The sequence below is a fragment of the Salvia splendens genome, chromosome 11, assembly GCF_004379255.2.
Source record: "Salvia splendens isolate huo1 chromosome 11, SspV2, whole genome shotgun sequence".
NCBI classification, from domain to species: Eukaryota; Viridiplantae; Streptophyta; class Magnoliopsida; order Lamiales; family Lamiaceae; genus Salvia; species Salvia splendens.
This window is the reverse complement of record NC_056042.1, coordinates 26,185,885-26,212,361: the sequence shown is the minus strand read 5'-3', so window position 1 is coordinate 26,212,361 and position 26,477 is coordinate 26,185,885. Positions and strand designations below refer to the sequence as shown.

Here is a 26,477-nt window from a genome sequence, read left to right as displayed (position 1 = left end):
AAGATGGAGGTATTTTTTTTATCCTTTTTAAAAATATATATATATATTGATTGTGAAAACTTTTATTTATGTATTCACTTTATAATTTCTTTTGATTCTTTCTTTTTAATTTTTTTATATTTGTTTTATATTTTCCTTTTTATTCTTTTGCAAAATATTAGGGGATGTTGGTGATGCCCGGTAACGTATTCATACCGTGTTGCATTCTTTTGGGTTGAGAAACGCCTTGACAAACCTAATAGCACGACTATTCTAAGATTATTCACTTTGTTGTATGAATGAGAATATCCTTATTCTTAATATAACATCTTCTCTTGAAGTCCTACATCAGTTGATGTTCTCTAAATACTCGAAAAGTAATCACTATTTGAAAATATACAGTCATATAATTCAATGCTTGGATTTTTCCTCTTTGATCTTTAGACACACATTTTCCTTTATTTGTACTGCTATATCTTATTCGAACTAAATCATACTCTTTGATACTTATTCACAAATCTCTCATTTTGTCATTTGTTTTATTTTATTTGACTTCACTCATATTATAGATTACAGTAGTATAAAATCATTTGTCGGATGTGAATGTTTCATTTAGAGTGGGTTGGGAGGAGTACATTTCTCTTTTTGTTACTCCTGTTGTTTATAATGTTTTTAGGTGTTTATAACATTGTGAATATTTATTGTAATTAACACATATTCTTAACTATATACATCATTATATTTTTATTATATTTTTTTACTCTACTTACTTCATAATTTATCTTTATTATTTGAAAATTTTATTTCCCATGCATAATAAATAGCATGGGTGTTAATACTAGTTTCTTTAAATACAAAGGATGTAAACCCACGTTATCGACGTTTACAAACATGTGTCTATCGAAAGAATTAAACAAATATAACGATTTTAATTAACACTAACCAACCCAAATTAATTCTTTTCTTTATTTACAATAATTTCTTTTGCCATAATCTAAAATTTATAAGATTATTAGCCCTTACCTTCGATTTACGATTTTATACATCAAAAGAAATTGCCTAAAATCGCCATCTCGTATCAGTTGTCTACATTATAGTTTAACACAACTACTATCCTCATCACATATCCAAACATTTCGTCGAGCCCTGTAATTTGGGATGTTACTAAGGTTTTAAGAAGTGTAATAGAAAATGGATTGAATAAATTAGTGGACAGTAAGTTCTACTTTTATAAATTAGTTTTATAGTAAACGTGAGTATGAATGAGTTAGTGAAATGTGGAGTCAATTACTAAAAGTAGTAGTGTGACAAGTATTGGTGGATAGACCTAAAAAGAAACTAGTAATAAGTAATGACAGATAGAGGGAGTATTTTTTTTTTCAAATATTCCAAGTAAATCAATTAAGTAGTACTACTAGTATTTAAGTAAAAAAGAGAAAATAGGAGAAAAAAATGTTACCAGATACTATTATTTTAAAAAAAGAGTGGTCTTGTCTGAAGACTTTATACTACTATGATTTACTGTATTAGGAAACATAATATAACAAATGTTTTAAAACGAACTATTTTATTTCCTTTTATGATGGAGTATATTATGTTTAGTACTCCATATAATTGTGTTTGATGGAGTTTATCATGCTGAGTACTCTCTTTGTCCAACTCCCAAAATATCCACATTTTTTAATGACATGAGATTTTAGTAGAAATTGGTAGATAAAGTAAATAAAGAAAAAAAATAATTAAATATTTTAATAAAAAAAGCGAGAAATTTCTGTTTAAATATAAAAAAGTAAGCATGACAATGAGAGACTAAAAAGAAAAGTTGGAGGAAATATATAACTGTGCTTTGATGAGACAAGTTTTAGAGAAATAAACGTAAATACTGAGATCCATCCATCCAAACTAACTTCCAAATTTATTTTGATAAGTAACGTAACAATATTTTTACAGTTTGGCGTTGGCAGGTAAACAATTTTGGTTGCCATAAAAATTGAAAAAGAATGAAATCACCGTTGCTGTTCAACAACGACGACGACTCAGAGAACTGGGCAAAGTCAACTCTTCAACATTCAAACTTTTCTTTTCTTACTCAAGAATAATGAACGTTATATTTCAGTTTCGTACGACATTTAAACCTTGTTGGTTATCTTCTGCGAGACTACGCCAACTGCTGCCACCTCTTTTGCCATTTCTCTTCCCCTTCTTCAATGATCCATGATTCAGATTCACGCCGCACTTGCAAATTCTAATTTAACCAATATTTTTTTATTTGTTTTTTACATTGGAAATTTACAAGACTCCTTTCAAGGTATTCGAACTAGTATATTTTTGTTATTTACCATGATTTCACTGAATATTAGTACTATGATTAGATAGTTTTTTGTGTGTGTTCAATTAGGGATTCTAGTCATTTTGCTCCTTTGTTTTATCTGCCATTTGAAATGATACTTTGTTGTTAATCAGAGATGAATTCTTGTAAAATCATGGGCTTGGAAGGTAATATGGATTGGAGCTAGCTTAAATTAGAAAGGGGATTTGATAGCTTAATGTAGTTAAACAAGAAATCTGAATCAAAGCTGCAAAAGGGTGAACCCTAATTGATTATCATTCGATTTACTAATCCTTACCTGTTGAGGAATTATCTCACTTGAAAGAAATCTTCACCATTCTAATGTGATGATTGTTGCTATTTTGTACAGTTTTGCTCTAATCTGATGGGGGATGGGAATTCCGACCTTGGTGCTCAGTTACGCGTAGAGCCAATCTACGACTCGTTCCTATGTCCTCTGACGAAGCAAGTGATGCATGATCCCGTGACATTGGAAACCGGGCGAACGTACGAGAGGGAGGCCATAGAGAAGTGGCTGAGAGAGTGTAGGGAGAGTGGAAGAAGGCCTGTCTGCCCTTTGACATTAAGAGAGCTGAAAAGCTCTGAGCTTAGCCCTAGTATTGCTCTAAGACACACAATTAAAGAATGGAATGCGAGGAACGAAGCCTCTAAGCTTGACATGGCACGGCGATCCCTGTCCCTGACCAGCTTGGAGGGTGACATTCTGCACGCCCTGAAATTCGTGCAGCGCCTCTGCCTGCAAGCCCCTTTCAATAAGCGTGTGGTCCATGATGCCGACTTGATTCCCAAGATCGTAGACGTGCTCAAGAGCTCCAGTCGACAAGTCCGTTGCACAGCTCTTGAAACTCTTAGGATTGTGGTGGAAGATGATTCTGATAACAAGGTTGGCTTGGCTGGTTGTTGCTATGCTATGCCCCAGCTCTGTTCAAGTTGTGTGTCCTCTGCTAACTCGACTCCAGTTTCTTATTTTTGCAGGAAATCGTGGGGGAAGGGGACACTGTGCGTACGATAGTTAAGTTCCTGTCTCATGAGCAATCTAAAGAGAGAGAAGAAGCTGTTTCTCTTCTCTACGAGCTCTCTAACTCGGAGAGGCTCTGTGAAAAGATCGGCTCTGTTAATGGGGCGGTTCTGATCTTAGTCGGGATGGCCACCAGCAACTCGGAGAGTCCTTTAACTGTCGAGATGACTGATAAAACACTCGAGAATCTGGCTCGATGTGAGAACAATGTTAAACAAATGGCTGAATGTGGGAGATTGCAGCCTCTTCTCACATTACTGCTTGAAGGTTCAGTCATCTTGTTTTTGTATATGCAATGGAAGATTTCTGTTGGATTCTTGAAAATGTTTAGATAGCATTGTGTTTAGCATTTGTCATTTCTCTGCAGGTGCTTCTGACACTAAGCTGTCCATGGCTGCCATTCTAGGCGAGCTCGTTCTAGACAACGAGGTGAAAGTATTCGTGGCGAGGACAGCTGCTTTTTCACTCATTAATCTCATGACTCACACTGACATGCCAGCGAGGGAGGCTGCTCTCAAAGCTATAAACCAGATTTCATCAGATGAAACGAGTGCCAAAGTCTTGATTGAGGCAGGCATCATGCCCCCTCTTGTGAAGGATCTGTTCACTGTCGGAACAAAGCAGTTGCCAATGCGGCTCAAGGAAGTTTCAGCAACAATTCTTGCCAACGTCGTTAACTCAGGCCATGACTTCGACTCAGTGCCAATCGGGCCTAACTACCAGACTCTGGTGTCAAAGGAGATCATTCACAACCTTCTGCATCTTATCAACAACACTGGCCCTGCAATCGAGTCCAAGCTTCTCCAAGTTCTGGTCGGGCTCACAAATTCTGCAGCAACCGTGTCCAGTGTCGTCTCTGCCATCAAGAGCTCCGGTGCTACTATCAGTTTAGTTCAGTTCATCGAAGCTCCTCAAGTGGATCTTAGGGCGGCTTCGATAAGGCTTCTTCAGAACCTCTCCCCACACATGGGCCCGGAGCTGGCTAGCTGCCTGCGCGGGCCAGCAGGCCAGCTCGGGAGCCTGATCCGGGAGATATTGGAAAAAGAGGTGATAACTGAGGAGCAAGCAGCTGCTGTCGGATTTCTATCTGATCTACCTGAAAGGGACTCGGTTCTCACTAGACAGATGCTAGATGAAGGGGTGTTCCAGCGCTTCATCTCGAGAATAGTTAGCATCAGGCAAGGTACGACAAGGAGGAACCGTTTCATGACCCCGTATTTGGAAGGGCTCGTGAAGGTCGTGGCAAGAGTTACATTCGTGTTATCTGAGGAGTCAGGTGCTGCCGCTCGCGCACTCTGTTATCAGACCAACCTAGCATTGCTCTTCATAGACCTCCTGCAATCCAACGGGCTCGATAATCTGCAGATGGTGTCAGCCGTGGCTTTGGAGAATCTATCCAAAGAATCGAAGAACTTGACACAACTGCTAGAGTTCCCTGCACCGGGGCTGTGCGCCACGATCTTCCCTTGCCTGAGCCAGCAACCGGTGATGACGGGGGTGTGCCCTATTCATCGAGGGATATGCTTGCTGAAAGAGACATTCTGCCTGTTGGACGGACAGGCTGTGGACAAACTGGTGGCTCTGTTGGACCACACGAACGACAAGGTGGTGGAGGCGTCACTTGCTGCGCTGGCCACTCTGTTGGAGGACGGTGTTGACATAGATCAGGGGGTTCAGGTGTTACTGGAGGCGGAAGGGGTGAAGCTGATACTGAACTTGCTGGTGGGGAAACGGACGGAGACGCTGAGGAGCCGGGTGGTGTGGACAGTGGAGAGATTGTTGAGATGTGAAGCGATAGCAAATGATGTAGCAAGTGATCTAAATATAAGCACAGCTTTGGTTGATGCATTCCAGCATGGAGAATACAGAACAAGGCAGATTGCTGAGCGCGCCTTGAAACATGTTGACAAGATCCCCAACTTCTCTAGCATCTTTCCCAACGTGGAATAGTCCTTTTTCACTCCATTTCTCCTTAAAACTTAGCCCTTCCCTTGTATTTACTCACATGCACATACTCACACACACACACACACAAATTTTTGAAGATTCCATCAGATTGTTTTTTAGTCCTAGATTTCATCTTATTTGTGCTATTCCATAATTGTATGCAATTAGAATTCATATATTTGCACTTTTTGCACTTTTTGCACTTTCACACAGTATAACATTACCACTCTTCATTTTATTTCAAAAATATAATTACTATATTCTGATTAATATTGGTTCAACTAAACCAAATGACTGATTTTATATGTTCAGCCAATTATAATTGTAAAAATATTATTTTACCTCATTTTTTTCTCTTAAATGAGTACTAGTAGTACTAACTACTACAGTAATAAATACGACAATGAATGACGAGTTGATTAAAAGTTATCACTGTCAATTAAATTTATTAATCATATCTAAGTATTTAACTTTTGCGATTGAACAACAATGTTTTTGTGTTTTCTATGAATAAATAAAAATAAATTTAAAGATCATGCCATGGTGAATTTTTTCAAATAATTGTTTTTAGTCTTTCTTCTTTTATTGGAGTGTCGAACCAAGTTGACATCACAAAATCAAATGCAAATTGATCATTTGTATACTTGCTGAGTTCAACACCAAGAGCAAAACACGACTAGAATAAAATAGATGAGAATGAACGTTAAAGATAATAATGAGGAGAGTGGTGAAATAAGAATAATATGATATACACGACAAACAGTAGTCACATATACAAAAGGAGAATTATCAAGAAATGGCATACATGTCTATCTAGTTACCTTCCAACACGCCTTTGAGAAGATTCAGCCCTTCTGCCGATATGCTCCGCCGAACTCGGCCCGGGACGATCTCAATCCGGGGCGGAGGATCCTGCGAGAAGCAGACGACCACCACCGTCAGATTATCACATGTGTTGCGTTTCAGCGCCTCCCTAACCACTTCTCTCGAGCATCGTTGAGGGTCATTGTGAAGCATCAGCTCTTTCCTAGCCATTGTGACGGCACATTGGCTGCTCATCACGTCCCAGAGGCCGTCGCAGGCAATGATCAAGAACTCATCCTCCTCCGTCAGCCACGTCTCCTGCAACTCAGGCTCGGCGCTCAGAGGGCAGCTGCACCCTTTTGGCCCCTTCATGTGCCAATCTCCCAGCGCCCGTGACACGGAGAGCTGCCCGTTGAGGTAACCGTCATAGATGGCTCCTCCTAGTTTCTCGATTCTTTGCTTCTCAGAAGCATAATTCGGCTTGTGGTCTTTAGACATCTCGATTGCTTTACCTCGCTTCCCCAGGACGGCTCGACAGTCTCCAGCATTTGCGACAATCAATTTTCTGCACGCCACCCCCAAATAAGTCTATGCGTATCGCCAATCAACCAAAAGAAAAAAAAAAAGGCGCACTCTGGTGCATTCAGATGCACAGTACATCCGGTATAATTGGGGATTGGCGAATCCTAATCGGATGCAGATAAGTTTTTCCCCCAAAAAAGAAATTGTTTTCAAAAGCTATCTTACCTTCCACATATGAATGCAGTCAAGGCCGTGGTGCCAGATGATATGTCGAGGGAACTATCATCCGCAAACGCGTAATCAGCTTTAAGAAATGCACTCTTGATTGCTTTCTCCATGCATGCTGGAAAACAGGAGCTCTCGACTATAAAATTGAGAATATTGTTCTTGACAAATGACGAGGCATCTGTGCCTCCATGACCATCAAACACCTGTCACCGTATAACATCAATCAGTAAATGCAGAATTTAGGTTAATGGTGAAAAGATGAGAGCTTCAAAGACGAAGAATGAAGGATTCACTCGTACTGTCAACTACTTTTTGATTGATTTGGATGATTCACATCATATGCTTATCAAGATGCAAAACCTAATTAAAGGGTGGCATTTTCTGTGTAAAGAACTTTTATGGCCATATTAAAAATCTGTAAGAACTTCATATTTGATGTAAACAAAGCTTTCACACAAATTAATTACAGTAATTAATAGAACCACACTCACCCCGTAGAAAGCTGCACTTGAAGAGAAACCAGAGACATCACTTAGATATTGGGGTAAGTCGTCTACACAGATATGTTCATCCTCCATGTATGGCTTAGGACCTTTCTCAGCACAGCTTCCAGACCGAAAAATCGGTGTATAGCTAGATATTAGATCTGTAGGGGACTTGACTTCATTCACTCCATGACAAGAATCCTTGAAAATACAACAAGTAAGAATTAACATCTTTGCTAATTTGTTAGATAGTTAGTGCCAATGAAGCTTAAATAGTAGTAACAGCCTAAAAGGTAGCACATGCCCCAAGCAAACATTTATTGCAAGCAAACTTTTTTGGCACGAACTATCGCAGGCATGTTTACAAGGTTAACATAGCATATACTTATGAATCAATAAAAATGATAAAGACGACTTAACCAATGAGGATCACAGTTGAATAAAATTTGCCCTTCTGTGACAAACACAGACCTCTCTTCTGAGTAGCTCTACAGCTATGGACAGACAACGTACCCCCCCCCCCCCAAACACAATTTTGCGACAAAAACTAATTTTACTATTGCACAATTTTCCCAGTGTCAATTCTCCCTATTAAAAATTCTCAACTCCAGCCAACCAAAACATAAAGAAGCCTATGAAGTCTGTGATCAGCACATAGAAGATGGAGAAGTTCCCAGTTAAATACTAAAATCCAGATGCATCAAGCATCATGGGTAGTTCGACCCTATCCCTACGGACAATGACCCAAATTCAGAATTGTAGACGAACCATTGCAGGCAGAGCACCTTTGGCCTCTAACAAGTGTAGACACAAGGGAACATGACTGCCTAGATCATCATATGTATTGCTACACACCATGTAAGATACACAATTCTCTATCTTGTTCTAGGTTAACATCGAAGTTGCTCAAGTATCATGCCGTTAACTAAGGAACCTTGAGCAGTAACTAGCACAGTTAATGTTACTTAATCACCTATCTAACAGTTCAACATCAACCTAAAGCTACATGCTATACATTACTATCAATCAATTGAAATGAAAGTAGTTAACACCGGGCTTTCAAAAAGCAAACCATACTTGTTCACGAGCAATGCAAAACTCGATAAAACAAAAGGACTAGAACATAGTCACACAGAGCACAAATCCACTCACCAACTCCGAAGGCGGCATGAGAGCATCAGTTCCGAGAGAGTGCCGCACAACTGACAAATGCCGTGGTGGTTTACCATTCACTGTCTGCGGAAGTTCTTCCGTGTTATCTGATACTATTACATCTTTTACCTCAGAAACCTCACTGCTATTATCATTATTAAAATCGCTTTCTACAATAGTAAATGGATGTGTTAACTCAGCACCCGCAGCCATTCTCCTTCACATATCATCAATCTAAATTTCTTCAACAAGAGAAACAACCAACTAACTTCAACCTGTCAGAGAAGCAGCTAAAGAAATTCCCAAGAAAAGAAAAAACAGCCCTGGATCAGAATCACCCAACCCCAATAAAATCACTAGAAGATAGCTCTCCTTTAGATAAACCAACACCCTTTTTCATCAATTCCTTTTTTCCCTTCTTTTCCACCAGAGCTTGGAGCACTGTCTAATCCCCCAAAAAATCCCTCAATCCTTCCACACCTTGAACAACATAAAACGTCAATCAACTCAAAAGTATCACAATTAGCCTAATCTCAGATCTAAATCCGTGGTTAAAGCTGCACCAAAACGCCACCGTCTATGAACGGATCAAAAATCTGTTTCGCATACAAACCTAATTACACCATAAAAATTCAACCTATTGGGCATCAAATGAAAAGATAGAATCTTTGCTCAGATTCAAAGCCTCAAATGCTATTCCAAATCCTTTTATCAATAAAACAACAAAATGCAGAAATATCCCTTGTACGTATTTGAGACCCTAAAAAAGAGCAGCGAAATTCGGGGTTGAAATTGTTTATAGTTTCGCCAAGGAAATGAAAAGCCCACGAATTTGTTTTCGTTAAATTCGATGCGATTAGTTTGTGACAGACGATCGCAGGTAAAAAAAGGGTGTTCTTTACCGACACGTGGGGCGACGCGGTCGTTTAGTGCGCTGATTGTTTGGATGGCCAACTGCAAATGCTTCCCACCGTTGGATTAAGTTCGCGGGTAAAATTTTAACGGCTACGATTCGATGGAGCGTTTCTGGCCTTTTGCGGTGTCGGGAAGGGCGGCCCGTCGACGGCCGTTAAGGACATTTGCCGTTTGTTGACACGCGTCTGTGCATGATTGGTTGAGGTGGCTTTTTGGCAATGTAAATCTGTTTTCCTTCTTTATCGTCACTTTCTAGAAATAGATATTTTATTGAAAATTTTCCATCTTCAGATTTTGTGGTATTTATTTTTGCTTGGTTTTGTGTTTCAATAAGGGCAGGTGTATCTTTTGAGATTAAACTAATTTGGGAAAATCATTTTGTAGTATAAAGTATAAAATCTTATTGAATAGGAGTAATACATTGCGATTAACATTTATAACAAAAACTGAAAAATCATTTACCATAGTTTCATTTCATAATATTTTGATTCAAATAATTATTCCGGTTGCTTATTCCAAAAATATGATACATGATTTTTTCAAATATTCGATTATGACAATAAATATAAAATATACACAGCTTTATATTATCATAGTCAATTTATTTGAGTCTCGTTCAATCACTTTCCAGTTTCTTTCTTTCAAATTATTCGCCTTTAACTAATAATAATGGTCGTCATAATTTTTCTTTTAACTATATTACAAATAACTTGCTAGATATTCAACTGAAAAAATCGAATAAATCCCACCCCATCTGAATACAACATTACTACGTATACTAGTACTATTATAGTAAGTATAATAATTGAAGTTTGAAACTCCCCAAGTTTCATTAAATTGAAAAAATAAAAGGATTATATGTAAATTCATATTGGAAATATAATAGATCACGAAGAGTCAATTATATTGAGATGAATTGCCAAATGAAAAATCGATATTATGAGATTGCGGAGGAGGCTGAGCGGTGTGTTTGGAAGTGTCGATTTCGGAGAGCTCAGTGTCGAAAACATCGTCAGGTGCATTGGACCTGACTTTGTAGTTGTGCAACATATGAATTGGCGATGAGCCATGGATAGGAGTAGAATTCCCACTCATGCTAATAGAAGAAGCATTATCTTTGCGTTGTTTGTTCCGTTGCTTCGCGGCTTGGTGCCATTTCTTCAGAGCTTTTGATGTTTGCTCTTCGAATATCGACGTCTTCATGTTTGATCCCATCTGATCATCAAATGATTCATCATCAAACTATTGACCATATATATATGGTTCATTAATTAAACTAGTATATTATCACTATAAGTACCTGTGTGACCAAGGTATAGAGTGGGAATGTGATGTAGCTGCTCACTATCTGAAGCCCTAACCCTAAGAAAACTCTAATCAAAATTACAAAAAGGGCCTCATGGAAGCATGTCGTAATTCCGAATTCGTACTGCCATACAAATGTTATTTATTATATTAGACAAACTTCACTAAAATCAGAGGTATTAGTCAATTATAGTTCGATTACTTACCCACTTCCATAAGAAGTAGGCCATTTGATATGCATTCTGCAGTTACAAAAGTAGTTAAAAGTACAATTGGATGGTCTATATATATATTTTGTTACGAGATTGAAATACTCCCATGATTTACCTGAAATAAGGTAAAATGTATGAGAAAGAGTATCCATTGTGGACGATTAAACCAAAAGAAGTTGTTACTTGGCTCCACAAGTGGAGCTCCTCTTACTACGGTTGTTCGATCTTGGATTTGCTGAGCCATCTCCACTATCACCAATTCAAGTTTCGTCCCAACTAATAAAATTATCTGAAATCATAATTTCTTAGATATATCTCGCTAATTTTTTTGAAATTACACACAATAAAAACTTACACATGCAAGAGTTAAACCGCACACTAACAAAAAAAAATGACTTACTATAAGTGGAATCAAGGAAATCCAGGCCAATGTGTGCCATCCTGCACAATAAAATTATTCAGAGTAAAAACATAATTGCATAGAACCATGCCAAAGGGAATTTGTATACATGATGAGAAGACTTACTATAGACGTTGAAGAATAAAAACATAATTGCAGAGAACCATAAGGGAATGCTGCATAATACATGTAAGCAGCTATTTTAGGATCCATTTAATACACGAAATTAAACATGTGTGAAATTAAAATTATAGTCTTTAATTTCAAATCTATTATTTGAAATCATAAAAATTCTCGAATTTAGAATTAAAGTACAATACATATACTATACCAACCTTATACCCAAGACCGATTTATAGTCGTCTTCCATTGATCTTTTTATATATTTGTGGAAGTCAAATTTGGAATTTGGTGCAAAATGGGCCTGCCAATATTATTTGATATAGCACTTCAGTTTAATTTGTTTAATTACTAACTCTAATTAGACAATGAGTACTGATAATTTATAAATTAGGATGGAAACTTACGGTAATAAATCCATTGCGAATGGTCATGTAGTCCACTTTTGATATCGATCCAGAAAATTGCCTGAAAAATGCTACCTGTTACATAATATATTTAGTATTAAAATAAAAGCACATAAGTAATTAATTCATGGTACAACTTTCACAACCATAATATTAACAATTAATCTTACTATCCATTTGATAATGGGAGTGTTGTAGATTCCTGAATGACGTCTGACGAATGAGGTTTGATGAGCAAATCTAAATCTATCAGGATCTGAAATTCAATTAAACACTAATCACAATCATATTTTAGTTATATCAACAATTTTATGATCATCATGATAATGATATATATTCAAACAAATATACTCCATATTTTCGTCCAATTAATATAACCCCCAAATTCAGAAATTTACCGTTGTTAAATTGGTAGTCCGTAGACGAGGTCTCTAGTTCCCACTTCTTCCACTTCTTCATCTGTGATAAAAAAAAAAAAAAAAGAAAATCATCACCAATTGTCATTTTGTTTATTATTTTATTCAAAGGAAATTTGATACTAAAAAATAGTAGGATGAAAGAACTTACTTTGGCATGGCCTAATACCATGAGAATTACACTGTAAAGAACATGCATAACTGCCAGCACAAATATGAAGATGTGCAATTGGTGAATCCCAGAATACGATATCAAGGACACTTTCCCCTATTTTAATTCCACAAAATAATTAAATTAATATTTTTTTTCTTTCAAACAAATTTTTTTTTGTATAATTAGGTCCCTTACTTTATTGGCACAATAATCATACTGATCAGTCCCAGAGACCAAAGCTCTACGCCACACCATCTCTTCACCATATGAAAGCAACCTTCTATGCTCATTTTTCCCTTCATCGCCGTCGTTGTCGTGGTCATCTGTATCCTTTTTGTCGCACGGGAGCCATTTATTTCCGAGGTCTTTAGGCACACATATTTTTGCCACGTAGGACGTGCCCACAGTCAGAAGTAACGATATAAACCCGAGCAACATTAATTCTAGGAAACCAAACACACAAAAAATAAATGAAATAAAATACGAAATTGAAACGAACATAGAAACATTAGGTTCAATCATCAAAACCTGCTTTGATCTTTTCGAGGGCTTCAATCATTGCCTTCTTCTCTCGCTTCTTAAACCACTGTCGCAAAAAAAAAAGTAGAAAATGAGTATCTTGAAACAAAATTAAAATCAAATAAGAAAGAAAATTGACACAATTACCTTTTCAAGGGACTCGATCAAGTGTTCTATACCGATGGATATAACGACGAACACTGCACATACGACCGCAACGGCCCATGTGGAGGTTTCTTCGAGAGACCGGTCTCCGGAGCCTGCAGCCATTGATCAATAAAACCATGTAAGGTCAATCACAATTATAATGTATCATATATTTGACTTGGTCAAATAATGGGGTTGTAATTTACGCTCTTGTGTTGCCTATGTTACGAAAAAATTGAACATTACTCACTTTTCATTTCTTAAAATGAAAATCAAGAGTTGAGAAGAAGACTATGTTGGCCGGCCGGCCGAGTGATAATAGGTCCAAATTTTAGAATAGAAATAAAAGCCATAAATTTGTCAAGAAACATAGATATGTCCAATAAATGAATTACTAATATTGGTGTCCACATTGATTGCAACATCACAATTAGATAATACATTTAGTACTGTTTGATTTTTTTATAGAGGGCTATGATCTTAGATTTATCAGAACATATACATTGGATAAGTAAATTTAGTGCTATATTATATAATACATTTATGATGATTCCTAAAATAGCAGTAATTCAAATAAAAATAAGTATATTGCAATTTGCAATACTAGGGAAATCGTATTGTATGTGTTTTACAAAGAAATAGCAGTAATTCAAACAAACATACATAGCGATTTGCAATTATTTTTTATGTAAATTGAGTATAGAGATTTCACGGTCAATAAGCCGCGACACGCGTACATTAAACATTTTATACATCTTCTATCTTTATATTAAGACTTTCCCTTAATTAGATCGATTGTTTTTTATTACTCAATTGAATAAATCTTTTCCCTAAAAAATAGACGTGATAAACATGTATTGGCCATTCAAATGTTGCCGCGCATCAAATATGTAACAAGGTTAATATAAATGATAATAAGTAGTTAAAATGGAGAAATGATAAAGTAAGATAGAGAATAATATAGAGAAAGTTTAACTATTTATTATTATTATTTTTATAAAACGAGTGCAAAAAAAAATCAACGGGACTCTTAATAACTGACGGAGAGAATATTTGTTTTTATAAATCAAGAGTAATAAATTAAAGTGTTATTAGGGAAAGCTTTAGATAAGGACTCCATAAATGGAAAGAGAAAGATATTATGAGAAGGAAATATTTCATTGCACACTTTCTTCAACAATACATCAAGGTTTTATATACAAGATGAAAGAATCATTCAGAAGGTGACAACAATGTTGATAATTCATAAAGGACTACAAGGGATTCCTGGCATCGAACAAGGCATGTTCAGTATTTTTGATATAGGTTCAGTAGATATAATTCTGAATTAGAATTGAGGAGGTTGGGCCAATCAAATGTGAGTTCGCTTATTCTGTTCAGTGTTTACGGAATGAGATGACATTTACCTAAATGGAGTAGCATTAATTTAATCTTAATCATGGGAAAGTGGGAAACGAAAAATGAAAGGGGTAAGAGCATCTCCAGTGGTTAGCGGTGTCACACCTGAACCCCTCTGACGTATACTCTTTTAATAAATAAATCCCTTATCATACAAGAAATCAATACACGTGTATAATTCATTGAACACCCATATTATATAAGTTCAAACCAACACTTATCCGGTACTTATTTCAAAACATTCTACACAGTAGTGGAACCCTCTCACCACTCTATATACTATACATTTATCTACATGCAAAATGATGAGGAGGAGAAGGTTGTCAATATGAGTCAGCCGCCGAACCTGATAACACGTGGAGTTCCTATGACCCATGTCAGTCAAAACTTACTGCTATCTTATTCCTGAAAAATTTAGCGGTTTATATGAGCCACAACTCAGTATATATAAATTTCCACCTTTAATCTCACATGATACAAACATCAAGCATATTCTTTTATCAATACATATAATCAGAAACAATATATAACATAATTTAATAACAAACCATTTCATATTCATATGCATATGCATATGCCACTCTATTCAGTTTATTATTCTGTAACAGTCAAGCCTGGTATCTGCCTGGGATTCCTCTATGACCCGAAGGTCCCTCTGTATTTGACCCGAAGGTCCCTCTGTAATTGACCCGAAGGCCTCTCTGTAATTGGACTCATAGGTCCCTCTAAAATTTCAGATCCAGTACAAGGCTGTCACAGATCCCCTTTAATCACATGATTCACATAATCGGTATCATAAACATATTCTTTGCACCAATTACATATCCATATCATATTCCATCAAATTATCCAATATATCTAGACAAACATGTCCAATTCAGCAATCAAATATTCATATCAATTTCACACCATATAATCCAATAATTCACTCCAATTTAACATATAACAATCAACCACATAACACATGTAAAACTAAAAGTGTAAATTATACATACCTGATTATTGATAGTATCTAGTCGAGCACCTCTCTTCACATTCTACAACCATGAATTTATTTCTTTCTGGATTCCATATTCTCTTCTCCCTGTCAATTTTCGTTTTTCCCTTCTAATTTCGTCCCTCCTCCCTTCTCTCGATTTTTTTTCTTTAATATTATCTATTAACTCTTACTTTGTATTGCACACTAATTAATAAATATGCATACATAGACATCTACCAAAATGTCATCTCATTTACAAAAGATGTGTATTAAGCAACACGTGTACATATACATATTTTCATGCACTCGTATTTATCTATATATTTAATATATTTAAGCTACCATATATATATATTAGCTAATAAAAAAAAATATAACTTGATGCTTTTAATTCCACATACATATCCTATTTATTTCACTGGGAAAACATGTGTACAGCTGAATGTATAAGAATTTAATCTCTACTATTCTTATCTTTTAATTTACTACACAATTATTAATATATCAACTTATAAAATACGATATAGCATAATAAGGTATCCTCTTCCGATGATACCCACTTAATATATCTATAATATTAACAATAACATAATATGCAGTGACAATATAATATGATAATATGCAACATAATGCATGTTTCGGGTTAGGGATGTCACAATTCTTCCCCTCTTTAAGAATTTTGTCCGCAAAATTCGCTTTCCCCATGAGTTAATGCATCCAATAAAATCACTAACCCGTAAACAGATGTGGATAGCTCTTTCTCATTTTTTCTTCAGTTTCCCAAGTCGCTTCTTCGACTCCGTGATTTTTCCAAATAACTTTTATCATTGGGATCTCTTTTCTTCGCAATTGTTTAACCTGTCGGTCTATAATATTAACTGGTTTCTCTATGTAACTTAGATTTCAAAAATCTGTATATCAGGATCTTTCAGAACATGGGAAGGATCAGATCGATAACGTCGAAGCATACTGACGTGGAAACATTATGAATCTGCTCTAACTCTGGAGGTAATGCTAACCTGTACGCTAACGGTCCAACTCTTTCGACAATATCATATGACCCAATATAACGAGGACTTAGCTTACCTTTATGTCCAAATCGCATTACTCCTTTCCAAGGTGAGACTCGCAAGAAAACTTTATCTCCAATCTCATATTCCATCTATTTTCGATGCTTGTCATAATAACTTTTCTGTCAGTCCCATGTCGCTTTCAATATGCTTTTAATAATGTCAATCTTGGGAACAGTTTCTCTAATAATCTCTGACATTTCTAGAATCTATATATAGAACTTCTACATTTTCTACTATACAATATCTCATACAGTGTCATAAATGAAACTGGTTACTATACGCAAACTTTATCAACAGAATATACTCATCCCCTGAAGGCCCGAACCCTGAAATTCAATAACACGAGCACAAAACATTTCTTCCAACGTCTTTATAGTTCTCTCTGATTTACCATCTTTCTAAGGGTGAAAAACATTACTAAAATTTAGTCATGTCCCCATAGTTGTCGAAAAACTTTATCAAAACGAAGATAGTAAATTACGGATTTCTGTCAAACATATAAGATACTAGAATACCACATAAATCATAAATGTACCACATCTCTCGCGTACCTTTCGGCTAAGGGATATAACGAGCAACGCCATCTTATAGGTAAGAAATGTGCTATCAGTGACCCTGTACCAGAATTTATGGTAATGTGTTCTCATTTTGAGACTAGAATAGTTAAAGGCTTCAACAAACCTGTAGGTACACACTGTTCTGCTTTAACCTGTTGACATATCAAACACCTTGAAACAACTCTACGACTTTCTTCTTCATCTCCGACCACCAATAATACTTGAATAATGATGTTATTTGCATATGTGTAATCACTCTGCTTGACTTGTAATTCAAAGTATCTGTAATAACATTCACCTTCTTAAGATGGTATTCGATGGTGTAATCATAACCTTTAAGAAAATCTATCGAACGTCTCTGTCTCATATTCAACTCCTTCTAACTCATCAAATATTTCAAACTCTCGTGATCAACCAGAATTTGACGAATTCCTCCATACCAATAATGATGCCAAATCTTCAAAACAATATAATGCTACTAATTCCAAATCATGAACATAATAAGAAACTCTATATACTCGTGATTGTCATGATACATAAGAAGTAAACTTTCCATTTTGCATCAAAAGATAACCAAATTCTTGTTGCAAAGCATTACTGTAGATAACATAAGATCATGTACGTATGGAAATTGTCAATATATGTGACATAGTCAATCGATGATTCAACTAATCAAAACTGTTTTGACATGCTTCACTCCATATAAGAGAAGAACTCTTCCGTAATAACATCTTCATCAATTCAACCATAATCGAGAATCATTTTCAGTTGACAAATACTTCAATATTCTGTATATCCATTTTTATTCTTCAACCTGATACCATGTGTCCCAATAATACCACATGATCTAGCTAGACTCACACTTACCCAACCTTGCAATAAGCTGTTTATCTCGCAAAACTTGTAATACTAACTGCGAGTGATTAACATGATCATCTGTACTTCGTGAAATATACTAGTACGTCAATAAAAATAATCACTAAGTGATATAGGAATGGTTGAGAGACTTTGTTCATCAATGCCATAAATGATTGTAGGTGCAATAGTTAATTTGAAAGGCATAACCAAAACTCATAATGGTCGTACTGAGTTTAAAATGGTGTCTCTGCAATATTCTCTTTAGTTATCTTCAACTGATGGTATCTTGATTGAAAACCAGTACTTGAAAACAGTTACATACCTTGAAATTGATCAATAAGTTTTCTATTCTCGGTAATAGATATTTATTCTTCATAGTCACTTGATTCGACTTCCAATAGTGTATATAATGCCGCAGTGTGTCGTCTTTCTTCTTCAAAAACAATATTGGTGTTCTCCAAAGTAAAACATTAAGTCATACATATCTCTTGTCTGACAACTCTTGTAACTATTTATTTAACTCTTGAAACTCTAATCAAGACATTTGATAAGGATGAATAGAAATAGATGCAGTACCTGGTAGTAACTCAATAGTGAAGTTTGTCTCTTGATCAGGTGCTAATCAAATCTCCACTTTGAATAAATCGAAAAGCCGATGTAGCTAATATAAGACAAGTTGCAATTTATCGATACCATTAAATATCACTTGATCTCGTCTCGATGATTATATTACCATTTTTTTTCATGATAAGCTACCTTAGTTCGATGAAGCGACAACCAATCTATACTCATGATAATATCAAATTTGTGTATGAACAAGGGAATCAATATCCGCTGGCAGCTCAACTGAATTAACTCGCACCACGCACTCTAGATAAACCGTGTATACTGAAACAATACCAGCTCATAATCAACAACAAACATAGTTCTTGTTTAAAGACAGAATCTCTCTTTACTTCATCATCACAATACACTTCTTGCATATATTTATCATTAAATTTTCTAGGAAAATCGTCTGAACTTAGTACCAAAGATTGTATAATAGCTTGTGGGACTGTTTCTCACCAATAGTAAGTATTGCTTCAAAGAAGAGACACTGTATAATCAAAACACTCATCTGACATACAACTCATTCGATTGAACACATGTTCTATCCTTTTCAACCATATCTTGGCCTCGGTCGGATCAGTAGTCTCATAAAGTCAACAATTCCATTTTTCGGTGCTATTTAATGTTTCTACCTCTTTGACTCATCATTGGTCCATGTATTTACTGGAAATCACCATATGATGCAATATGTATATGAGATGTTTCTATAATTAATTGTTGATGCAGGGCGGCTGACCCTTCTCTCCTCAGTGAGACATGTTTATGATAATACAAATGCAAATGAAACTTCTAACCGAAATGTATCATATGATATTCATGAATGCCATGTCCCAACGGGATTCTATCCCCGCTCTGATACCACCTAGCCTGTCACACCTGAACCCCTCTGACGTATACTTTTTTAATAAATAAATCCTTTATCATACAAGCAATCAATACACGTGTATAATTCATTGAACACCCATATTATATAAGTTCAAACCAACACTTATCCGGTAAATATTTCAAAACATTCTACACTGTAGTGGAACCCTCTCACCACTCTATATACTATACATTTATCTACATGCAAAATGATGAGGAGGAGAAGGTTGTCAATATGAGTGAGGCGCCGAACCTGATAACACGTGGAGTTCCTATGACCCATGTCAGTCAAAACTTACTGCTATCTTATTCCTGAAAAATTTAGCGGTTTATATGAGCCACAACTCAGTATATATAAATTTCCACCTTTAATCTCACATGATACAAACATCAAGCATATTCTTTTATCAATACATATAATCAGAAACAATATATAACATAATTTAATAACAAACCATTTCATATTCATATGCATATGCCACTCTATTCAGTTTATTATTCTGTAACAGTCAAGCCTGGTATCTGCCTGGGATTCCTCTATGACCCGAAGGTCCCTCTGTATTTGACCCGAAGGTCCCTCTGTAATTGGACTCATAGGTCCTCTGTATTTGACCCGAAGGCCTCTCTGTAATTGGACTCATAGGTCCCTCTAAAATTTCAGATCCAGTACAAGGCTGTCACAGATCCCCTTTAATCACATGATTCACATAATCGGTATCATAAACATATTCTTTGCACCAATTACATATCCATATCATATTCCATCAAATTATCCAATATATCTAGACAAACATGTCCAATTCAGCAATCAAATATTCATATCAATTTCACACCATATAATCCAATAATTCACTCCAATTTAACATATAACAATCAACCACATAACACATGTAAAACTAAAAGTGTAAATTATACATACCTGATTATTGATAGTATCTAGTCGAGCACCTCTCTTCACATTCTACAACCATGAATTTATTTCTTTCTGGATTCCATATTCTCTTCTCCCTGTCAATTTTCGTTTTTCCCTTCTAATTTCGTCCCTCCTCCCTTCTCTCGATTTTTTTTCTTTAATATTATCTATTAACTCTTACTTTGTATTACACACAAATTAATAAATATGCATACATAGACATCTACCAAAATGTCATCTCATTTACAAAAGATGTGTATTAAGCAACACGTGTACATATACATATTTTCATGCACTCGTATTTATCTATATATTTAATATATTTAAGCTACCATATATATATTAGCTAATAAAAAAAATATAACTTGATGCTTTTAATTCCACATACGTATCCTATTTATTTCACCGGGAAAACATGTGTACAGCTGCATGTATAAGAATTTAATCTCTACTATTCTTATCTTTTAATTTACTACACAATTATTAATATATCAACTTATAAAATACGATATAGCATAATAAGGTATCCTCTTCCGATGATACCCACTTAATATATCTATAATATTAACAATAACATAATATGCAGTGACAATATAATATGATAATATGCAACATAATGTATGTTTCGGGTTTGGGATGTCACAAGCGGACAAGCAATAGCCCAGCCATGCCGCATCAGCAGCACTAAATTCCTCCTGCCACATCAGCAGGACAAGCAACTGGACAAGCAATAGCCCAGCCATAGCCTTGCCACATCATCAGCACTAAAAACAAATAATTAAACAATCATACAAAATACGGAATTAAATTTATGACACATATACGGGAAATTTCTCTAATAATATTATATTTTTAAAAAAACATTAATTAAAAAACATTAATATTAAATTCTCGAATGAAAATGTCGCGCAAATCGCGTATATATAGTGTTTCGAAAATTTTTAAAAAAAATTTAGGTCGCCGGTTCCTCGCCGATCGGGAGGCTGCAATAGCGGCGAGCCGATCGGCGAGCGCTAGGGAATCGGCGTTCCCTCGCCGAAATTCTCGCCGATTTGGCGCTCGCCGACTGCAATAGTTTGGCGAGCCGTTCGGCGAGCGCCAAAAATCGGCGAGCCGCTCGCTAGCCGGCCACTGAAGATGCTCTAATGGAGGAAAAGTAATTTCATTTTTGGGTATGCTTCCCAATGCAATTTCAAATATCACCTAAAGCATCATATTTTATTTCAACCCAACACCGAGTGGAATAGTGCAGGCCTGTTACTGTTCAAGTTTCATGATATGACCAGAAATGGGCTTATTTCTTGGACTTGTTGGCTGTTCAAGGTACAAGGTTTCACCTACTGAAGCCCGCTGATAATTTTCGGGCCCGCACTGTTCAATTGTGAAATATGCCAAATCCAATTCAGCCGATGGAGGTGCTTTTTGATTTCTGCATAGAAATTCGGATCCAGTAATGGATGGGAGATTACCATTTTGCCTCTGAAATTTCAATGTAGCATTTTGCCTCGTGCTAGCTCTCTCATTTCAATTTCAATGTAGCATTTTGCCTCGTGCTAGCTCTCTCATTTTCCCCCTTCAACTAATGTCGACCCAACCCTAGATCTGCATAAATCGATTCCGTGGCGGAGCTCAGGGCTGATTTGGTTGTGAACGGAAGAGTTTCAGCGCTGACTTTCCCAAAGCAACCCAGGTATGTCCTTGTCGGCTATCCCTTGCAATTTACACGCATGGGCAAGCAGATTTAAAAACCCACCGTAATTTTTGGATTTTTTTCTGGGACACATCGTATGATCAAGAATCAGGAAAGTCACAAAATCAGAGGCTTTACGTCGTCATCGTGCTCCTGATCTAGTCCTCTGTAAGCCTAGGTAAGCAGAAATTAATCCAAATTTTCGTGATTTGATTTTGCTCGCTATTTATTCTTCTTGCCAAAAATCGTGCTCCTTATGGCGTCGTTTGGGGTATATTTCTCAGCCCCTCTTTGTTTACCTCTGAAATTTTAGTCGGTTAATACAACTGCTCCCATCGACGACGTTGAATTTAATCTTGGGTGTCCTTGTACTTGGTTTCTGTGTTGATAATCCATCAATTTGCTCATACATTGTTATCTAGTTAAGGCCAATATACAAATCCAGAAAATGAGTCTTTACTCCACCAAATCAGCGCATCTATGTTTGTTGCTCGAGGACATTATGCTCCTTTATCGTGAAGAAACCACAACATTGTTACATCGTTTCATCCGGGCCCGGTGTAGACGGGAGAGGCGTCAGATTGTTGAGCACGCACGGCGACACAGCGTGCTCAACAAGATCACTGCACAGTTAAAGTACTTAGACCGGCTACTGCACGTCACAAATTCTACCTGTGTATCCAATCTACGCATGGACCGTAACACGTTTGGTAGGTTGTGTCGTTTACTTTCTGAGAGGGGGGCTGACAGTAGGTAAATGCCTTGGTGTTGAGGAGCAAACAACAATATTTGTATCTGTATTGGCACACCATCAGAAGAATCGAGTTGTTGGGACTACTTTTTGGCGTTCAGGTGGAACTGTATCGTATTATGCGCATAAGGTACTTGCTGCTGTACTTAGCCTTTATCATGTGCTCCTTGCGAAACCGGCACCCGTTCCGGATGATTGCACCGACCATCGTTGGCAGTGGTTTAAGGTAATACGGGCATAAGGGTATATTTTGTTGTAATATCCACTTTGGATATATGTTTTTTTGCTAACCAAATAATAAAGTTTATCCACTTTGGATATATGTTTTTTTGCTAACCAAATTATGCGCTGGACGGCACCACCCATATTAGTGTCTTAGTTCCGAATGATGACAAACCACGGTATATGACGAGGAAAGGGCAGATAGCAACTAATGTGCTAGCTATGCGTGATCGTCAAATGTAGTTTGTGTACTTGCTCCCTGGCTGGGAAGGCTCTGCAGGAGACTCTCGCGTCCTCAGGGATGCAGTTTCACATGCCGGTGGGCTAAAAGTACCTCAAGGTACCATTTTAATTACGCCCATTGTTTATCTATTCAGCTGCTCTCTTCACATCTGTAACATTAATCGCGTTCCACCTTCTAATTTATAGGTTGCTATTACCTTTGCGATAATGCTTATGCAAATAGCAATGGGTTCCTCATACCATTCAAGGCAGTACGCTATCATTTCAAGGAGTGGGGTCCTGGCACCGAGGCTCCCCAAACCCCGAAGGAAATCTTCAACATGCGGCATACCAAAGCTCGAAATGTGATTGAACGCGCATTTGGAGTTTTGAAAATGCGGTGGGGCATTCTAGGGAGTGCTTCATTTTATCCTATAAAAAATCATGGCTTGTTTCTTACTCCATAATTTCATTCAACGTGAAATGGAGGTGGATCCGGTGGAACTTGAAGTAGACCCAATCATGAACACAACCAACACAGAGGAAGATAATGTTGGTGGGGAGTATGTTGACTGTGTTGAGCCGTCTTCCGATTGGACTCAGTTCAGAGATAGTCTAGCACTCAACATGTGGAATAACAGATGAATGATTCATCCATTTGGAAAGAAATGACTTGAATTGAGTTAATGCCGTTTAGTTTTAATTGAACTTCTTGTAATACGATGGCACTGCATTTGCTATTGCATATGTTAAACGATTGTTGCTCTATGATTCCTCCTTCATTAATCAGGCTTATGGATAAATTTTTATGTTAATGTATTGCGTAATAAATTAGGGAAACGGATGGTTAGTTTTCATAGTATTTCATATGCACAAACTTATTATGCGAAATCACCTACGGAATTTTGGAAAATGTGCATTAATATTGGAGCTAACTCTATATTGGATATTGTGGTGTTATATAGAAGGAATTTTAATGAAATGTGCATCAGAGCCATAACGTAATTACGAAGCATTCACCAAAATACCTTACATTAAACCCAATGATCAAACATTAAAGCAAGTAGATTGAAAATTTGCCATGATCAAATGAGCGTACACAACGCAATATTCACCTACATTACGATAATAAAAAGCTTACTACTACTGCATATAGCTAAAGCAATTGCTTCCAACGATCTTAAGGACGGTCAAACCACACGTAAAATTGGACTTCAAGGGCATCAACGAGCTTGAAATGGCAACGCACCCCTTCCACCAGATTGTTCTCGTTTTTTAATCGAGCCCACCCATGCTTCACCCATATCTTCCTCGAGTTGTGTTTGAGTGTACATCACCAAATTCCCCCCTCGGTCACCAGATGCACGCCCGCTTTAATTGCCCCCATCGGGATATGGCATTGCCAAAAGCCATATGAGATCTCAATGCTGCGATTGATGTGCATCGTGGTGAGCGAAATGACGAATGTTGGGAAGTCGTCGATGTTTAGTGCCTTGTTGTCGTCCACGTAGTCGTCATCCATAGTTTTTTCAGATTCAGTCTCCGATGGCATGTAATCGTCGGACGTCTCGATGTCCGGGGAGTAGCAACCTTCCACATCGTCGTCTTCAACAACTACAAATAAAATGAGGTAACGTATTAGTCCCGCATGAACAAAGTAGATGATTTCAACAACTACCTTTCCCGTCTTTAACAACTACCTTTCCCGTGCTCGTATCCCGTCTGCATCGCTCTGTTTGCTATCAATGTGCAGACAGTAGCAGCTCCTTATTTATCCCCAAATTTGAATTGAAATGGGATGGGTTTTCCACGTAGGAAATTTGGGTGGCGGGCTTCTGAAAACGCCAAGGGCATATTAGGAAGTGTGCAAAATGGGCTAATTTCAAAAAAAACAAAAAAAATGTTTAAAGCCCATATCTGTACTCATTTCATGAAACTTGAACACTATAAACACTTGGAATAAATGGTGATGGAACAGTATGAAATCTGGATCAGATTATATTGGGTAGATTTCATTTCATGTTACTTGAACAGGCCCTTAGTCTAAGGCTCTCCAAAATATATACTTGAACACTGAATGCTCATAAATGCATGGAAATGAGTTCATTTCTGCCTATTTCTAAAACACTGAACAAGCCCTTACATTAGGATGTCAATTACACATCTATGACTGATTCCAATTTAATTTTAAAGATGTGGAGAATGTGTTGACATTTAATTGATGATGTAGACGATTGAATTACATTTAATTGATAAGGTGAACTTCAATTTATGATTTAAGACTCTAATTTATGATTTAAGGCTCAATTTTGACTGATTGAGGCTTAAATTGAAGTTCACATCATCAATAAAATGTCACACAATCGTCCATATTATCAAATCAATGCCACCCAATCGCTTGCATCCTTTAATTTAAGATATATTTCGTCATCATCAATAAAATGTCACACAATCGTTCGTATTATCAAATGAATGCCACCCAATCGCATTTTAGGGTTTAGGGTTATCTCGCTCTTATCTGCATTTTTTTCTCTCTTACTTTGTCATTTCTCCACTTTAAAATTCTGAATAATAAATAAAAAAAATTACCGTTTTTTTCTGCCCGTTTTTTACCGTTCTCCCCCCACATTCATGTATAAATAACACTACACACAATTCCCCCACCATTTTTTCCACACACAAACACTACACTCTCACAAACACCATCTCTCTTTCCTCTCCAATTTCTGCAAAAATTTCCGGTGACGGAAACTCCGGCGACGAGGGTTGCGGCTACGACTTGAACGCGTTTGCCGATTGGGGGGCATGTACAATGTTTTGGGTGCTTTCGGTTCCGGTTCTTCGCCGAGCACCCGAGACTCGGCGACGTCGGCGTACCAAGCACTATCTTTTTCAGTTGATGCATACTATCGTCCTTTCCCTCCCTTGGGTCTGAGGAGCTCGCAAACGCATGGATTATCCCAAATTAAGGAGGATATTCCGGAGGAATCCACTCCGAAGGCGGTACCGGATGGAGACGAAGGCAACCGTCATCCATACACACAAGCAGAGACGATGACTCTGTTCGACGCTTGGATCAGTACGTTGAACGATCCCATCCCCTGTAATCAACAAAACCGCAAGGTTTTTTGGGATAAGGTCACCGTCGTATACAACGCAAATAAGCCGGGGGGGCCTTCCGCCGCAACCTGAAGATGCTTCGCGCTCATTTTGAGCGAGCCGACAGAGATGTCAAAAGATTTTGTGGGATCTACAAGAGGG

The 26,477-nt window shown here is 37.0% G+C and overlaps 4 protein-coding genes across 4 annotated transcripts; 2 read left to right on the top strand and 2 right to left on the bottom strand.

The window, feature by feature from the left end:
- The first annotated feature begins 2,025 nt into the window (after positions 1-2,025).
- On the top strand, positions 2,026-5,635 carry LOC121756178 (U-box domain-containing protein 43-like). Its single transcript, XM_042151649.1, has 4 exons — positions 2,026-2,287; positions 2,679-3,212; positions 3,305-3,614; positions 3,715-5,635. Exons 2-4 carry the CDS (start codon positions 2,694-2,696, stop codon positions 5,295-5,297), a joined length of 2,412 nt encoding a protein of 803 aa, XP_042007583.1. The 5' UTR covers positions 2,026-2,287; positions 2,679-2,693; the 3' UTR covers positions 5,298-5,635.
- A 387-nt stretch (positions 5,636-6,022) lies between these two features.
- On the bottom strand, positions 6,023-9,356 carry LOC121756179 (probable protein phosphatase 2C 27). Its single transcript, XM_042151651.1, has 4 exons — positions 8,486-9,356; positions 7,340-7,534; positions 6,846-7,051; positions 6,023-6,663 (listed from the first exon to the last, which is right to left on the bottom strand). The coding sequence occupies exons 1-4, from the start codon at positions 8,696-8,698 to the stop codon at positions 6,108-6,110; spliced, it is 1,170 nt and encodes a 389-aa protein (XP_042007585.1). The 5' UTR covers positions 8,699-9,356; the 3' UTR covers positions 6,023-6,107.
- A 941-nt stretch (positions 9,357-10,297) lies between these two features.
- On the bottom strand, positions 10,298-13,203 carry LOC121754693 (MLO protein homolog 1-like). Its single transcript, XM_042150009.1, has 14 exons — positions 13,081-13,203; positions 12,943-13,000; positions 12,610-12,857; positions 12,412-12,528; positions 12,243-12,303; positions 12,015-12,100; positions 11,845-11,919; positions 11,653-11,741; positions 11,444-11,493; positions 11,318-11,358; positions 11,033-11,206; positions 10,912-10,947; positions 10,701-10,829; positions 10,298-10,615 (listed from the first exon to the last, which is right to left on the bottom strand). Exons 1-14 carry the CDS (start codon positions 13,201-13,203, stop codon positions 10,298-10,300), a joined length of 1,605 nt encoding a protein of 534 aa, XP_042005943.1.
- Positions 13,204-22,469: 9,266 nt separating this feature from the next.
- LOC121754691 lies at positions 22,470-23,861 on the top strand. Its single transcript, XM_042150008.1, has 5 exons — positions 22,470-22,770; positions 22,874-22,998; positions 23,238-23,334; positions 23,424-23,581; positions 23,706-23,861. Exons 1-5 carry the CDS (start codon positions 22,470-22,472, stop codon positions 23,859-23,861), a joined length of 837 nt encoding a protein of 278 aa, XP_042005942.1.
- Positions 23,862-26,477: the final 2,616 nt, after the last annotated feature.